General features: G+C 45.0%; 1 protein-coding gene across 1 annotated transcript in view; it reads left to right on the top strand.

Moving 5' to 3' along the window:
* The first annotated feature begins 10706 nt into the window (after window positions 1-10706).
* The window catches only part of ELAPOR2 (endosome-lysosome associated apoptosis and autophagy regulator family member 2), a 104363-nt gene continuing 96470 nt past the window's right edge, over window positions 10707-18599 (top strand). The window contains exon 1 of the mRNA XM_065633086.1: window positions 10707-10976. Within this exon, the coding sequence (XP_065489158.1) occupies window positions 10854-10976 (123 nt within the window). The 5' untranslated portion in view covers window positions 10707-10853. The remainder of the gene's footprint in view (window positions 10977-18599) is intronic.

An 18599-nucleotide genomic window follows, 5' to 3' on the forward strand; every position in this document is an offset into this window, starting at 1 on the left:
TCCTGTAGGCGGAGGACAACTGCAACTGGAGCAGGATGAAACACCCAATTAATCTTACACAAGTGCCAAAAAAAATTTCTATATTTTGCCTCACTATCAGGGACACTAGCCTGTGGTTGGTTCTCCTTGTTTTCTTCCAAATGGGGGATTGAATGTTTTCCTGTGATTTCCTGGGGAGAGGAAAAGGAAAGTCCTTGGCAGTATGAGCCAGCTGCATCAACGAGGCAGGGAAATGTTGTATTTGGAAAGAAATTATAATTTACTCATTTGATATTTTTGACACAGGACTTCTTTGCAGTTTGGCTTCGCCAGTTTTTGTCTTCTCTATTTGCATTGTGCTCAGCAAATTAAAGACCTATTGTCATCGGCCTCAGGCATTAATGGATTACCTATACAACAGCAGCCTGCACATTCAGCCGGCCAAATCATCGCCCCTGCCCGTGCGTGGGGAGGTGACGTCTGCCTCTGCTCAGCCGCTTGTGACACAGCGGGAAGAGGGCTGAGTCACCTCTGTTATCCCTCCTGCTTAAAGCATCTTTGTCTGCCGGGTTGTCTGGGACGTTTGGGGGTCAGCTGGGTTACCTCTGTCAGGCCACATCAGTCACCAGAAATATGTATAGGTGTATGTTATATATCTCATATATATGTGAATTAAATATAAATATAAAATAAATATATGTATATTTAATAAACACTGAAGTTTAGCAGAAATATGCTGGGAAATAAGAATAAGCAGGCTGAAGGCTTTTATTCCCCCAGGTGGAAAAGTGGTAGAGAAGCGAGTTGTCCAGCTATGGCAAAAACACCTGGTTATTACAATGGGTGAGCTGAATACAACCTCTCATCAGCTTTTGAAAAGGCTTGTAGTATTTTCATTACCTTGATAAATATCAAGGGTCACTTTGAGTCTTAAAACAGAGATTGCTTCGACAAAGCTTTTAACTTCAGGCTGACATTTTACCTTACCTCCACGGTAAAGCACGTTTTTAGACATTAATTCAAACACACTATTCAGTTTGCAAGGTTAATTTCAAATTCTTTCGGGCTGATCTCTTGCATGTCTGTGGGTTTGTAATGACGGTAATGTCTGTATGTTTTAAAGCCGGAGGTACTAAAGATTCACCTTGCCCTCACCTTCACTATTTCTTGGTAATATCTAGTGATGAGTTCATACAGAGCCTCACCAGGGTTTTAAAAAAAAATCTTTCCAGCCCTCAGTGGGTAATGAAACACAGGTAAAACAGAAACACCGCTCTGCTATCTTTTTGGTCTGGGTTTGTGTTGTCTGTTTTGATTCCATCCTGAGATGCCTGATGCTCCTCTGGAGCCCTGTGGAGCTCATTCCAGCACCAGGCTCCTTGTGGGTCATCCTGTATCTCTCCTTGGGCATGTCTAGGCTGGAATGAGCATCCATGTACCAAGGAGAAGCAGACAAGTGCTCTGGCATGAGCATCTGTGTTCGTATAAGAAGCCTGGATCAAGGAGACTTGCATTCCATCTTCATTTGCTAGATACTGCACTTTTTTTGGCCATAATCAGCTGGCAGGTAAACCACTCCTGTCCTGCTGTAAGTCCTTCATACCCAAGCATCTCAAAGGCTGAGTAAACACTGATTTACAGAGAAAGAAATTGAAATAAAGAAATCTAAAGTGGCTTCCCTGAGAAAGCAGAAGCTACAGTTCAGTCTGGGGAGGAAGACGTGTAAAAGCATCATTCGGCTCTCAGGTCTATTGGAATCCCACCTTGAACCTTTAACTATGGCCCAAATGAGGTCTAAGTCTCGGGCTGATGTTCTGCAAAAGAATAAATTGTACCTGGAATGAGACAGTGGCAGTGATGAGAGTGGAAAACACGTCCCTGGAGAGCTCGTTTTACCTACCAGACGCATCCCTCTTGCAGGGACCCGTCCTCGCTGCTCTGCTCTACATCTTCATAACCGCTGGGGCTGGCACGTGAGCTGAATCTCTGTTCAGAAAGTAGGGTTTAAAATGAGCCAAAGTGTCTCACAGACTTTTAATTCAAAATATTTTCTTTCAAGTGAGCTTGTAGGGAGAGGGGGCATTGGGAAAGATGTTGGGGAAATTGCATCTTTAGGTAAGGTAATAAGTTAAGCAGCAGTTTAAAAAGGGGGAATAAACCTGACACCAAGAGAAGTGGTAAAAAGGAAGGCAAATCCATGAGGGAACAATTAATAAAGCATCAAAATTACCTTTGCAAGTATTCTACTTAGCTTAGTGCCACTTGAGCACTCTTATGTTAATGTGGTAGGCTATTTATAGTGCAATAAATCACTTCGCCCCTTAAACTGTAAATTTACATTTGTGTATTTTGAAGGCTGTGCTGTGTTACCAAATTTAAAGGTGCTGACAGAGCAATCGGTATCTTCTGGAGCAAATCAAACTGAGACTTTGTGTCAAAACAACATCACCCTGAGGGAGCTGGAGAAGTAAACACGTGCAGCCAAAGGTATAATCCCTGTTCAAATACTGCCATATTCCCTGTGAGTGAAACAGCTGGTACTCCTAAAGACATCGTAATACTCTTTAATCTACAGGACCCAGAGCATCTGCTTCAGAGACAATTCACCCCAAAACCACTTGTGGAGCAACCAAGGCTGAGTCTGAGGCATCTCCTGAAGGTGGGAACAGGGCTGCTGTGGTACATAGACATCTGCTCCCTCCTCCTGCAGCCCCAGCCATCATCCAGATTTGTATATCCTTTCCCCCAAACGAGTGGTCCTCCCTCTTGGGAAGGGGTGAAAGCCCCCAAGCTGGGGGGCTGCTCCTCTGTGGGGTTTGGCCCCAAACCTCCCTCTTTCCCTGAAGATCAATAAAGAGAGCTCGGTCTAATGAACGAAAAATGTGGGAGTTTCAGGAGAGGAAGGCTGGAAACTCAACGAGACAGGCAAAGGGTTTATGTGATCTTTATTTCTGAGCATGCAGGCATCTGGATGGCTGCGGAAATTGTTTTCAGAAATTAAACATAACCGAGCCCAGTGTGCTGGGTAAATACTCTGTGACTCACACAGAGCTGAACTACAGAAAATCCGAATGGTGACTGTTGCAGTATTAGGACAAAATAACTTCTGAAATACATGACAAATGTGACAGTTAGATGTGCTCATCTAATTGCAAAAAGTGACAGAGGGAAGAAGAGGTTGTTATGAAGGTTTTGCATTAGCGCAGATGTTTGATGGTATTTATTGCTTCAGTGACTGGTGATGATGGAGGAGAAAGCTTCCCAGACACCGAGAGAGCTTCTAACAGCACTGTGCATCTTAAACTTTTCCTGTCATAGCTGCAAAATCATCTAACACCACATGCTCTGCTTTAACTCACGTAGATTCTTACCCACAGGAACATACTTTCACAGCATTCGAGTCAGGTGCAACATGAGTGGCTGTAGCCTCCTTACAGCTGAAGCCCCACAAATATAGGGGGGACTTTACATTGACCTGTAGATCACCCTGTCAGCATAGATCAGGCTGCTTGGTCACAGCATCACCTTCGAGTCACCTTGAAAAGACCAATTTCAGCTGTGTGCTCGCGTAGGGTCATTGCAAATTCACACCTGCATATGTGGGATCAGAGTCAGTCTTCTCACATGACAAATTACATCTCTGCCTTCTACTGAAATGACTTCGTTACAGTCTCTGACATTTGCTTGGGTGCTTTTTATTTGGAAAAACTGGGTTTTGAAAGTTTACAAAGGCTCTCCCGGGAGCAGAAAATCAATACTGTTGTTAATACTGAGTTAGAGTTGTTTGCTGCCATTGCGTGTGTCAACGCCATCGGCAATGTCAGCTCAATTCATTTTGCTGCCAGCCATAGCAACAATATGGCAACAGAATATGTCATATCTACAAAAGTTCCTGTTTATCAAACAGGTGGGACATTCAAAGCATTTTAGTCTTGGCTCAATGTGGCTCCCACCAGTTTGCCTGGGAGAGCCCAGCATTGCTTGCTTTGAAGATTTTGAAGAGTAAGGAGATGTTGTCATCGATTCAGAGGGAGCAGAAAGACCTTTGGGAAGACCTTTGAAAACGCAGCCTTTTAATCACAAAAGCCTTCATCAGATCAAACTGGTCAATAGAAAATATGAGCCCCTTTTCCCTCCAGGGTACACTATCGGAGTAACAGAATCATAGAATCATTTTGGTTGGAAGAGACCCTCAAGATCATCGAGTCCAACTAAACCACGTCCCTAAGAACCTCATCTGCACATCTTTTAAACCCCTCCAGGGATGGTGACTCCACCACTGCCCTGGGCAGCCTGTTCCAATGCCCGACAACCCTTTCTGGGAAGAAATTTTTCCTAATATCCAATCTAAACCTCCCCTGGCACTACTTGAGGCCTAGAATGGTTTGAGTTGGGAGGGATGTTTAAAGGTCACCTCGTCCAACTATGTGAAAGCCTTGTGACGTTTTGACTTTTATTTTTCTGGAGGAGCAAGATGCTTCTGGTGGGGTGGATGGGAGAGGGAGTTCTCTCCACCACACCGTGGGATAGCGGCCCCTGACACTCTGGTGGTGGTGCAAGGAGCAAATGGTGGCTGGAGATGTTGGATAATGTGGGATACAGCAGGGATACAGCACTGAGTGGAGGCCACTCTGCCTTTTGCTCTTTCCCAGAGCCAAGAATGTGCGTCTGCAGAGCCCTTGCTAACCTACAATGGTGATCATCAGCCTCAACATTCCTGGCATTATCACAAAAATGGATATAGGATTAGCCCAAATAACCTTTCTTTACTGCAGAAAGCTATTTATTCAGTGTCATTCATCCTATCTTAGTTCACACACCAAATCATCACAGCCAGAGCATATAGATTTAGCTTTCTAAGAGTTCGCACTTGGTGCTCTATAAATAGAGCTACGTTAATTTCTCACCTAACCCCCCAGCCAGACTGTGTGTCCTCTTTGGATGTAACCATGTCATGATGGGTCCCTGACAGTCACCTAACGAGGCTCAGTTTTCCACACAAAGTCAAGAGAATCACCATTAGTCAACACACTCCTGCTACATGACAGCAGATAAATAAGTCTGCTGGGAAAAGGCATTTGTGGATGAATGGCTAAGAAACTCTACTAGCAACAGTAAAGGGCTTCGGATGCTGATCTTGCTGTTTATCATCAGCTATCTCTGAAATATTTACCACTGCTGTTTCTCCTTACTCAAAACAAACATGCTGATTTTAATGCAGTGAACACCACTTTTTATTCTAGATGCATTGGGGAAAAAAAATCAGCAGGCCTATACATTTTAAAACTGAAAATGCCTATTTTCCCCTTAGTCTGGAAAGCAAAGAAGGAACTATCAAATCATGTGGCTATCTCAAAAGCAGAGAAATTCTTCTCTTATGGTTGAATGTCTTGTGATTCAGATTCAAGCAAGACAGCTGAGCTCTCTAACCTCTCTTCTCCAGGTCCATAAGATTAAAAAGATGCTTTGGGTCTTTTATGTCTAACCTTTGCACGGCCAATATTAAATTGTATGTATTCAAGGAGCAACTCTAATGTCAAGCCATGAGCAAGATTTATAGGAAAATTCAACTAAAGTCACAACTAGAGAAAGGATGAGCAAAGAGATCACAACTGGAAGGCTCCCAGAGGTTTTAAGGGGACACAAAAGATGAAGTTTGGCAGAAAAGCAAAATACGGGCACTCTAAACATCTTCAGGGAGAAGAGGCAAAAGTACAGCATTCAGAAACAAGGATATTAAGAAAGGAAGGGAAGGAATAAATGCTGAGTGTTACATATAGGAGTGAGAATTACATAAAGGCAGTACAATCTGCTTTTCTCTTTTCTCTAGTCAGAAAACCTTTTGCCAGGGTTTTGCAGGCGTGGGTTTACATGAGGACGTGTACCACTTAATACACATCTAAAGCTGGAGGACATGAACCTCATCTAAAGAGGACACCAGGCAGCAGAAAATTATCTGGGGTGGGCTTCATTTGACCATGTGTAGGTGTCCATATCTGGGCTGCCTATGCAGTCAATGGAGAGAAAAGACATTAAGCTCCTCCTAAAATTGGTGGTTAAAAGAGGTTGAATGAGTGCTACCATCACTTTCAGCTCAGAACACTTTAAGGTACCCTTTAAAATGTGCATCTGACATGTTTATAACTTCTTTTGGGAATCCAAAAGTAAGAATGTGTGCATGAGCAAGAGCATATCTTGAACAAGCAGAGCACCAGGATGACACGGTGTCTTGAATGTTAATTTTTATCTCAGATAATGTATACCCTGGCGCAGGGTGCACAGATGACCAGGTTATAGAGGAAAATATATGGTCCATAAGAAAAAGGAGATGTCTGAGCAAAACACACTGTGGTAGAGCCCAGAGATGGATGTGTTCGCAAATTAAAAGAACATGTTACCTTCCGTGGAAAAATCAGTTACTCTTGTAGAGTGATCATGTTATTCAACCACATGGAGAGTCACCAATGTTGGAGAATGAGTTCCAATGAACCAACTCCAAGAAATTGCTTTATACTGCCTCCCTTTTCCAAAAGCTGCAGTGAAATATGAGTGCAGGCAAGGTCTTTAAAGAGCTTTCATCACAAGCAGGCAGAGCGAAAAAGGGTTAATAGTTTCATTTATCCTATGATGTATTCCCACGCAAGCCAATGTCAGCCTACGGGCCTGACTAATCCTGGGTGTAGTTACTAATTGCTGTCGTCCAAACAGTAGCTGGCAGCCATTTAATTTTCCCTTTCACTTGGTGTCATTAACATTAGCGACATATGGCTGCTTCCCAGCCACGGCTAAATGACAACTGAGGAAACCTATGGCTGGAGCTCTGCAAACATGAACGTCCATGATTAACTTTAAATATCTCACTGATGCCAGGAAGAACCGTTTACAGATCTGGATCCTAAATGCTTGAAAGCTGTTAGGTTTTTCTGGGCACAGCTGACAACGACAGTACGAAGGTACACTTTTAAGGGCATCTTTAACTTATACAGGAGTGATGGAGAGGCACAATAAAAGGCAGGATACTCTGGAGATGTGGCTTGAAACACATCTCACAGTTGTTGCAGTATAAATTATTACTTACTACTTAGATTCCTTCCTTTCCTTTTCTTTTGTACTTCAACATAGTAGAGCAGAGCAATTGTCTTTAACTCCGATTGAATGAATCTTCTGAATTATTTTTGTATCCTCTCACTTGAATCAGAATACTAGGTCAAGACTTCAGATACAGCTCTCAAACCTGACAAGTTAACTGACTGCTATCTGCTTTTACTAGATTTAAAAATCCTTTAATTCTGCTGCCTTATATATAGGTGTTATTTTTTGTTTGTTTGGTTTTTAGTGCTAGTTACATGATGGCTCTCAAATCCAACACCGCTTTCCTCTACCTCATTAGTTCATGTCTATCTAAACTGATTAATTTTTTAAATAGTATAGCTTTTTTAAAAAAAAAAATTTCTGGCCTCACGCTTACTACGCACTGCAGAATTTTTGCCATGCTGCCTTCAGGTAAGCTTTGCAGGATTTAATATCACAGGGATTTCAGATCCTGTTCAAATAGCACAGCAACCAAAGTGACAACATTGCTTTTAAAGCTCAAGAAATTTCTGGGCCTTCTGTCATTTGGAAACGTAAAGTAAGACAAAAATAATCTCAGATCATAGTGATTTTTCTTGCTAGGAAGACAGCAAGTCCCACAGAGGACAGTAAATAATTTTTGGTAATATACAGTGAGCACTGAAGATGAGTATCCAGCCTTTTATTTGTAAATTGAGTTCTTCCCATTCTGAGTTTTAAAATTAATTAATTTAGTGAAACAAAAGGGTGTCAGAGCAGCTGACAAAGCACACTCTGGTACTTCCTTTCATGGCCATCCCTGTGCCATACGGGAGGTCTGCTCGCTTGGACGACCTGCTGTTGCTGTGTTAGTGGCCCCATTGCCTCCTTGAGAGTCCCTGGGGATCAGCGGAGCACTGGGGCAGGAACCCTAATATTGCAGAAAGCAATTCTGCAAGCAGCCCCTGCCAGGTCTACTTCCCACCCTGAATTTTAATTCAAGGCCAACAACTGCAGAAAAAAAGTGCACTTTTCTGGAAGCTGACCTTGTACCCATTTTCCTTGTACAAAAGACATGTTGAATCCAACCAATATAATTTTTTTTCCATGTATTGGCAGGTTGAATCCCTTGCTGCATGTCTAGGAGCGCCTGCAGCCTTGTGTGTTTTATTTTAGCAGATGTAAAGAGAACTGCTGCTCCAGCTGAAATCAGTGTTCCTCAAACACTGGATTTTATCCCACAGTTAATATCAGCAACGAATCCTTGGGAGTGGCTTTGTGATCTAACTGCTCCGGGAGCACAAAACATGAAGCAGCACCACAGTTTCTATCCTGTTCTTCACTTTTTCTGGAAAGATAGTTTGACTTTTTTTTGTGTAACAGTTGACACAAGCTGCTTCATTTGGCAGCCTGGTGAGGAATGGGGACCATCACTGGAAGATCTGATAACCCATTTTCTTTCCTCCAGCTGGAGCTAAAAGCAGATCGAGGCTTGGTATGAGAACAAAGGGAAATTTCAAACTTGTCTCTGTTAGCAGAATATTGCAGAGGTCCCTTCAGACTCCTCCAGCAAGGTCCTTAAATGACATAAAATGACAGAATTAATCCATTTTTGTGTTAGCATACAGTCACAGCGATGACACCAGCCAGGGATGTCGAGAGGGCTTACACGACACAGGCAAAGATCTGATTCTACCTTTATACTCCTCATCTCTTTTCAAGAGATGAATAAAGGCTGAGTCAAACCTGGATCACGATGAGCAGGAATTGCAGTAAATTGCCAAAAAACAGTCACTCGACAAATTAGAAGTACCAGAAAAAAGCGCAATGTATTGGAGTTCGAAAAGGTAGATCAATAGGGAGAGGAACACGCTGTGCTAGCGATGGGGAGTGCTGTGTCTGTGCTGGGTTTTGCTGGTTAGGTAAGAGGAGGCAGAAGGGAGGGAAGAGACAGGGGGAGCAGGAAAATGAGCAGGTCTGGCAGAGATGACAGGGAGGCAGAGGACCGTCAGTGCCGGAGGCAGTAAAACGCTTCATGAGGAATGAGTAACTGGACATTGCTGGGGAAGGGGAGACAAAATCCGAACTGAAAGGCAACCACCGAGGGAGAAATCTACATCATTGTTCAGCCTGGAGACGAGAAGGCTCCGGGGAAACCTTCACATTTAAAAGGGGCTCGATAAGAAGAATGGGGACAGACTTTTTAGCAGGGCCCGTTATGACAGAACAAGGGGTAATGGTTTTAAACTAGAAGAGCAGAGATTCAGGCTGGACACGAGGAAGAAATTTTTTACACTGAGGGTGGTGAAACCCTGGCCCAGGTTGCCCAGAGAGGTGGTGGATGCCCCATCCCTGGAGACATCCCAGGCCAGGCTGGACGGGGCTCTGAGCAACCTGAGCTGGTGCAGATGTCCCTGCTCATGGCAGGGGTGGCACTGGGTGAGCTTTGAAGGTCCCTTCCAACCCAAACTATTCTATGATTCTATGATCATTCTGGGGATAATAATAATTTGGGTCAGGCCACGAAGAAACTACTCTCCCATCCCACGGAGGAGGGTCGCTGTCATGGTCTGGTGAGGAGGCGAGTGGTCCACCGCACATCCCAAATGGTGGGATCCCACCTTAAGAGGAGACATGGACATCCCAAGCACTGGAGAAGCAGGGAGATGGGTGCAAGCTCCCCTCATTGCCTGGCACTGCCATGCCCAGGGAAAGGGATGCGAAGGTCCCTGCAGCCAAGCGGAGGCTGTTGGGGGCTGCAGACCAGCGTCCTGCAGCAGGGCCAGGGTGGAGGGATTTCACCCCCCAGTACCATAGAATCATAGAATCGTAGAATGTTAGGTATTGGAAGGGACCTCAAAAGATCATCCAGTCCAATCCCCCCGCCGGAGCAGGAACACCCAGATGAGGTTACACAGGAAGGTGTCCAGGTGGGTTTTGAACATCTCCAGAGAAGGAGACTCCACAACCTCCCCGGGCAGCCTGTTCCAGTGTCTGTCACCCTCACTGAGAAGAAGTTTCTTCTCATATTTAAGTGGAACCTCCTGTGTTCCAGTTTGAACCCATTACCCCTTGTCCTGTCATTGGTTGTCACCGAAAAGAGCCTGGCTCCATCCTCCTGACACTCACCCTTTACATATTTATAAACATTAATGAGGTCACCCCTCAGTCTCCTCCAAGCTAAAGAGCCCCAGCTCCTCAGCCTTTCCTCACACGGGAGATGCTCCACTCCCTTCAGCATCTTCGTGGCTGCGCTGGACTCTCTCCAGCAGTTCCCTGTCCTTCTGGAACTGAGGGGCCCAGAACTGGACACAATATTCCAGATGCGATACCAGATACCATTCCCACCTCAGAGCCTTCTGGGGCCGGGGGGTCCAACCCTGCGCTGCTGTCGTGCCCCCCGAGCTTGGCCGGGGCTGCCTGCAGGATTTCACCCCCCGCTGCTGCTCCCACCCCAGCGCCTTTGGGGTCGTGGGGGTGCAAGCGGGGGGTGCAGCTGCGATCCCGCTTGCCACGCCGGGGCTTGACGAGCCTCGGCAGCGTGCGCCTGCGCTGCCTGCCTTCCTCCCTCCTCCTCCTCCCCCTGCGGCCCCTCCTCCCGGCTTTAGCGGCACCGGCTGCCGGGAGCGGGCAGCCGGCGGGGCCGCTGCGGTCCGTGCCAGCGCCCGGGGTTATGCTCGGCTGCAGGCGGGGCGCAGGGCCAGGGGCAGCCCGAGCCGCCGGCCGCAGCCGGGGCAGGGAGATCTCCGGCAGGGCCAGGGGGCGGTGATCCCACCCCCGCCCCAGCCCCCGGGGGCGGCGGGGGACGGGGTGCGCGGCGGAGGATGCAGATGAGGATGAGGATGCGGCGAGCCGGAGCGGAGCGGGGGTACCCGGGAACAGCCTGGGTGTGCTGCTGGCTGCTGGGCTGCCAAGCGGCCGCCCTGCAGCTGCCGCCCTGCGAAGAGGTGAGATTTTTCCTCCTCCTCCGGGGGTTTTCCCCAGCCGTAGGGGCGGGAGGGAGGTCGGAGGGGATGTACCGGCTTGGGTGGGAGGTGGCAGCCCAGGAGGGGGGTATTGCTGGGTGTCGCTGGTCCCCTCAGGGCTGTCCGTGGGACGACAGAGGGGTCGGACCCGCGGAGAAGGAGCCTCCGCCGCGGTGCTGCCGGGGTCTCTGCGCCCCTCCCGCATCACGCGTGGATCGGCCCCCTTAGCCGTGGGTCGCGAATTGTCCCCCCGCACCCTCGGGTTGTCGCTGCTCCCTCCAGTGCAATGGAATAGCAGAGCCCGCCCCCCCCCAAACGAGGGGGACTCGGCTGGCCTCGCTGATTTTCTAAATACGGCGTTAAATCAGTGCAAAAAAGGGAGAGTAAGGAGGGCAGGTGGTGAAGCTGTCCCGACCCCCCTGTGTCAGCCCGGAGTGCCCTAGGCTGAGCCGTGTGTTTGACATGGGGAGAGAAACTTTCTTTCGCTCTTCTGCTGTAAAAATCCTGAAACAGGAGGGATTCGGTGTTTTGGGAGCAGCGACCGATCTGCAGGGCTGTGCGGGATGCGGGAACTGAGGCTGCCGGACAGGGATGCCCAGCCCTGGGCTGGCTCCAGGTGGCCAAGAAGGAGCCCCGATGGAGGGGACCAAGGCTGACCCTCCTCTCCAGGGTTTATATCCTCACTCCTAACTGCGGGGTGATCCTCTTTGCTACTTTTAAAGAGAAAGTGGATCTGTCCTGTGTTTTAGATCCAGGTGTAGGGGTGGTGAGGCTAAGTACCACCTACCCAAACAGGTCTTGGTGGCCGAGGCACTGCTCTGGCAAGCAGAAGCCTGCAAGTGGGTTGGCAGTAGCTGATCTCCTTTCTCCTACCCCTCAATAATGCTCCTGGAACAAAGCTGCATTACCTCTCCTACTGCAGTTGCACCATCTAGCAAGAAATAATTTGTATATCTCCAGCCTGGACTGGGGGTAAGTGACTGCAGCCAGGTTGGAGCACTCGTCTGTTGAAGGCTCCTGATCCGTGCTTGGAAGCTATTGCAGTGTGGGTCCTCCTCAGCTGAGGCTGTAGAAGACCATGTCTCCTGCTTGTGGTGAAAGAGAGCATCCCTGACCTGGGGAATATTTCCTCTTTGCCTATTGAATCTGCTTCTTGTCTTCCAAGTAGCAGAGTCTCAGCACCAGAGCTCAGTGTTAGTGTTGCAATAGGGGGATACCAAAATCACTGGCTGTTTTGTGCATGTTTCTCCAAAATGTTGGTCATCCACGGAGGGGAGGATTTATGTAGCCACCTGCTCTGAATTACCTATCTCTGTTTTTATTGAGTGAAGGGAAACAGGCCATTCTATTATAGAGTTCGTCCTAAACTCTTTGCTTAAAAAAAGGAACCTCTGCAGACAGTTAAAGGTGGCAACTGAATGTCAGCAGAAGTACCAAAGACGTAGAGCTGGTATTTTGAGCATTACATACTGGGCTTTAGGTGTGCAAATTCTTTCCTGAGCTCTGCTTCTGCGCGCCTTTGCATCTGGACCTGAGTGCTTTTGCTTTCTTTTCAGAATGATGGACAATGTTGTTTTACTTTATTTTCGCTTGTATATTCTTTTAGACAGAGATAATTCTCACTCAAGTGGTTAAAAAGCTGTATGCAACTTGTACTGGTGCGTGTGTGTGTGCATCCATGCAACCATATGTCCCAGGGAATATAATTACAAACATGTCTGGATGGAGAGAAGAAAAAAAAAAGAGCTTGCAAAGAACCAGGGCAGCAGATCAGCTGATTTACAAAAGGGAAGAACAAAAGTTAATAGTTAATGTAAAACATGGCTGATACCTGGCTATTATGTGTTGGTCTCAAACTTTGCCATTTGCCCTAATTCAGCTTCATTCGAGTGATCTGGGTGTATTGCCGTTAAAATCACAATAGCTCTCACTGTGACTGACCCTGGTTTAGGCAGATTCAGACAGGAATGAAGTTGGTCAGTGAGAAGTACAGTCCGTTAGAGGGTATTACAGCCCTTTGAAGACTTAGAATCATAGAATCATTTCGGTTGGAAGAAACCCTTCTTGGTGAAGGTCTTATTGTTTTTAACCCAAAAGGCTTGAGAAGCGCAGGGCTTAATGCACTGGCAGGTAGTTCATTTTGAATCTATAGTGGATCTTTCCTTTAGCTGCACTTCTTGTTTTCCTTCTTCCTTCACAGCTTGTTTTTCTGTTTCCTCACTGTTATGAGAAATATGGTTATCTGCCGGTTTGTGAGATTTCTGTGCTGATGCAGCGTTTGGAGCGGTGGGATCTCTGACTATGCCTGAGGCTCTGTGGTGCTCTGATAACATAGATAGTAAAAATAATAATTCATAGCAATGTCACTTTTCAGGAACCTTTTTTTTTCATTGGTTTCTTTCATCAGGGACTGCAGTAGTTCACCACACTGGATTTGGGAAAGGTGTGTTTGCGCCGCAAACCAAACGTACAAGCAGCTTGAATGAATGTTCCCATGGGTTTTTGGAGTAAATTGACACAGGCATAAGCTTCTGGCATAGTAGTGTTTGGTCCGGGCTGTGATGCCCGTTCACATCATGAGCTTTTGCTGAGCTCTGCGATGCCAGCAGCTGGTTTGAAGGTGAGTTAGGTGCAGCTCCAAGAGATGGAGATAGCTCTGGGCTTGGATGGCTGTGGTACCTGTGGGATGCAGAAGCTGCGGAGACCCACTGCTGTATCTTGTGCTTCTGGTGACTTGATTAACTCAAATTAGGACGGTGGGAGCAGAATAACTGCTTGGCGAACTCTTTCTGCTTATGCCAGTGATGAATGGGATACTAATGCAAATGTTTCATGTGTTGCATAAATTTTGACTTTGAGTGGAGTTGACGACACCCATGCTTTTCACTGTTCTTAATTTCACTTTCAGCAATTATGATCGAAATGATGAGATATTCATGCCCACCCCCCTGCCACTGGAGACAGCATCTTTGCTACACCTTATTTTCCAGTGTTTGGTGCTTTTTCTAAACTTTCCAACTGAACAAATCTTCTTTGTCTTTGCCTTAGAGATTCTTCCATATATGAACAGATTTCGTTTTTAGGGTGTTTTAACAGATACTCAGCCTAAATGGATCTTTTCTTAATTTCATTATTCCTTTCTCTCTGTTGTTTTTGCAGCCATAAAAAAAAAAAAATCACTGACTCTTCTCTTACTTTCCATTCAGCCAAATTATTTGCAAAGAGAGAGATGGAATATCCAAGCCGCGGTAAAAAATGTTTTCTTTCAAATACCCTGTTTGACTCTCAGTTACTAAGCAGATTGTGAACAAACACATATGTTTTTGATACAGATGATAAATGTGATTCTGCTACATTGGATGGTTTACCTGCCATTTCGGTAGGCAGGTAAACCAAAAATAGAATTATAAAGTGACTAAGTGAATAGAAAGGGTAATGCTAAATGCTTTCTATAAGGGAAAGCATTTTTATACTAGTCTGCTGGAATACTTCTGGAGAAGAGAAAAGTGATAGAAGAAATTTATTTGGACAATGAAAAAATCTTCTATAAAATCACTTGCAAGACAAAGCCAAGGAAGTCTTAAGGAGGATGGAGAAGCGTGAACTTGACACTACGTCAGTGGATTAAGTATATTGAAATAATGTCAATTTTCATGATGAGAAAAAGTTAAAAAAATGGGGTGTGTCTACGTTAAGTGTGAGGTATTTTAGGTATATTAGTATATTAAATCAAGATACTATGTATTAAACTAAGCAGCCTGGGAAGCAAGGTGAAGTTCTGGCTTTCCATGTAAAGGATGGAGAGGAGATACGTGTCAGTCTTGGAAGGATATTGGATGGGTGATTAAAAATAAACCAAACACAAAACCAAAATCCAAACATTTAAGAATGTTTTTGTGCCTAATTATTAATACTCAGGAACTGTGAATGTTGTGTTTGAGCTTTAACTGGTTAATAAGCACACAGCGATCACAGCAGAGGGTGGTGCTGCCTAAATAAAATGGAATAACTTGAGGGAGGAAGAGGAAGAAGAACACGTGTTAATGCATGGGGTAGAGAAAATTAATGAGATGCAAATCTTTAGGACAAGGTAGAAATAAAAAGGCTTTTTGTGCTCTTGAAAGGCTAAATATTACTACTCTTAAAAGGTAATACCTTTTTATTTCCATGTAATTGTAAACCGCCTCTGGGACATCTTGATCTCTGGGATTCATTTAGTCTCTGGTGCCCTTAAAATCTCTGCAGAGATTAGCTCATTGCTAAACATTTAGGAGAGAATTCTCCTTCTAAATCGGTTCCCTTGCTGTCCCTTATTTGTACCCTTGTCCTGTTCTCTGGAGCATCTGCACTGGCTATTTTGGCAACAAAGCAGCAGCTATCTGCATCAGCTGCTGGAGTGGTTCAGTGTTGTATTCCCTGATTTCTAAACACCCTGGAAGATCTTAAACTCTTAATTTATGGACAGTTCATAGTCAGCAGAAGAGGCTGAGGAAAGATTCCTAGACAGGTCATATTATTTTTATCACCTCTTGCTATGCAGACTTGTGTCTTTGAGGTGAAAAGAGAAACGTGCAGCTTCCATTTGCTACTGTGATGGACGGTCATAAAGATGAGGAGAGAAGTGCAAAAACGCCATGCTATAAAACTGCTGACAATAAAGCTGATGGAGTGGAAACAGGTGCACAAGGGGTGAGAAGACAGATGCTGAGGCACAGGTACCGCAGCAGAAAGCGTCGCCACCGCAGCACGTAGGCAAACCAAGGCGGGAGGTGGGGGCAGGCAGGGGAGAAACTGGTGAGGTGTCAGAATTTGGAACCTGAGAAGGAGGCAGGTGCTGGTATAAAAAATGGAAAGTGAGCCATGGTCATAATGATTCAAGAATAAGTAAATGAGGCACAGTGGAAACTGCTATAACAGACCATAAATTCGAAAGTATAGTGGACATTAAGCCAAGACGAGGTTGCATTTCTTCCACCATCAAACACCACTTCATCACTCAGGATGAGTATTTATTATCTATAAAAAAGCCGATGATTTTTTCTTCTTCTTTTTTTCTCCTCTTTGTTCCTCGTAGCTTGTGTAGATTTAGAGAGGGCGAGCGAAGACAGGAGCTCTGCTGGGATTCCTGACACATCTGCCCCATCTCTGTGGGCAATGGAGAGATGCCATCACGACAGGCTTCCCCTATGCCATATATATAGTTGCTATCAACACCTACTGAAGGAAGTGGAAAGCACCAGTTACATAGAAAAAAAAATTAAAAAGTAGAGAATAGGTAACAGTTGGTATCAAGAAAGGCAGCCTTGAACACCTCATGCTTGAGATAGGAATGAGAGAGTGTTTGGGAACAGGTCCTACGTATCTCCCAAACATTGCCAAGGTTTTTCTAGGGGCTGCTACTGCAAAGATCCTGTGCTGGTATCCAGAATGGCCATGTCTTTCCTAATTCATACATCTACTTGGAAAAGTGTCCCTCCCACTCCCCCTTGGTAATATTTTAGCTGTTATCCCAGACCTGAAAATCTCTGTAGGTTTTGGTTGCTGGTAATGGAAACATTTTGTTCTTCATTCTTCTGAAAGAGAAAATCTCTAGTTTTGAAGAAGAGGAATAGTTAAAAACCCTCTTCTCGATAACCTCCTTTAAAAAAAACGCCAAAACTTTCAATTACAAAACATTAGCCAAAGCTAATAGTGACCTTATTTCACAAGTGTTGTGATGCTCACTTTTATAAATAGTGCCAGACAGTAAGCGCGGTGTGCTTGGGATCTGGGGTCTCAGCTGATTTAAGGTGATCTGGGAGGACACGTGGAGCTGAGCCGCTGGCTCCCCAGCCTTGGTGCTGGTGATCCTGTCACTGGGAGCTGAGTCAGAGCAGATGCTGATTTGGCTGAAAACTAACCTGCCAAAAACAAAAAAAAAAAAAAAAGAGAGAGAGGAAAAAAAAAAAGGAAAATATTGAGTGTTTCGCTGGGTGAATGGCAGAGACGACTCAGTGTTGAGTCTCTGGGAGGGCTTTGAGACCCACCAGCCACAAGGCTGGTCCACTCTTATTTTAGTTCTAGAACATAAAATTTTGGTCAAATAGAGCTAGCCTGGGTTTACACTGAGATAATGGCAAGAGGATTTTATTTCCTCATGTAAGGAGAATAAGAGATATATGTGTTAAAAGTGTGAGAGAACTGGATTGTTGCTCTCCGTTGTGGAGGTCTCTGTTCTGGTTTCAGAGATACAAGTGCTCTCTCTGCAAGGAAAGGGGTATGTGCTGGCTGTAAGATAGGTTTTCAGTGAAAGAAAAATAATTCAGATGAAGGGCTATTCCCTACTAGAAAATTTCTTCAACAGAGAATATTTACTGCTACAAAGAGAGGGCAGATCACTCACCCCATTTTCCGTTGCTGATACGGCAATAACCTCTCTTATCTGTTAGTGTTTTATGGTCAAGAAATACGACATGTAACAGAGATAGTGATATTTGAAGATTATTGGAAAGTACCTACGAAAAATGATAGGAACTTTATTATTTGGCAGTGAAAATGCTGGGAAGCTCAATTTTCGTTTAGATTTTGTTCCACCTTATAGGTACAAAGATTTTCCAGGGATAATCCATAGAAAAGTGGCTCAGGGCGCTTGGGGTTGGTTAAAAGGATATGCCCCTCCTGCCGAGTACAGGAGCATCAGGAGAAGAGGTTCATGTAAGGAGGGGGAGATGATCCACGACACTGGACAGATCCCTGGCCCTCTTCTAGTTACCCAGAGCTATTTCTATATATTATAATAATTGCCAATGTGGTTACTGATGCTAATCTTATAATCCAATTTGATGAAAAACCCCTGCTTTGGGAAAAGGGTGAACTTTCCCTCTGAGCTTGGAACGGACCTGAACCTGCTTAACCGGCTTATAGGTCTTTTTGATGTAATGAATATGGTCAGAAAATTGAAATGCATCAGATAACGAAGCTAGAGGAAGATGCTATGGGGAGTGCAAAACCTGAAGATGCCATTAACATAATTGCTGCTGGCTTGATAAAGTACAGTATACAATTAATAGTAGAGGAATCAGTGTCTAAATTGTTCGTTCTGTCCCAGAAAACTAGAGTGCATTGAAGTGGTGACTTTCAGTGGCAAACTCGAGGGTAAAGGTGATTTAGACCTCAGCTGTTGACTCTTAAAGTGTTAATTTCTCATAGTGTTTCTTGTGGTGTGTGAAATCCTTCTGGTTTTGTACTTACTCTCTGAAGTTTCTCAAAGGAAGATCTTCACACAGGCCATCCGTGTTTTATACAAACATCGGGCTGGTGCCACGTCTTTTGAGAGATGTACATCAGAAACGGATGACTGATGATTTTTTTTCCAGGCTTTTATATCCGTGGCTCCCTCCTGCTGGCAGGTCAACAGTGCTGATCAAATACTGCTTGTTTCTGGTTAGCTGCTTTTCATCTCCCGCTCTCTGGTTCCTTAAAGCAAACGAAGAAAAAGAAAGATTTCCCAAGACAGTTCTTTACTTCTCTCTTTTGTTTGGTCTTATTTCATCCATTAAAAAAAAAAAAAAATCAGACATCTTGAAAGGGGCCCTAACCAGCAGGATTTATGCTTATGTGGAAGGA

This window comes from Caloenas nicobarica, chromosome 1 (assembly GCF_036013445.1).
Source record: "Caloenas nicobarica isolate bCalNic1 chromosome 1, bCalNic1.hap1, whole genome shotgun sequence".
NCBI classification, from domain to species: Eukaryota; Metazoa; Chordata; class Aves; order Columbiformes; family Columbidae; genus Caloenas; species Caloenas nicobarica.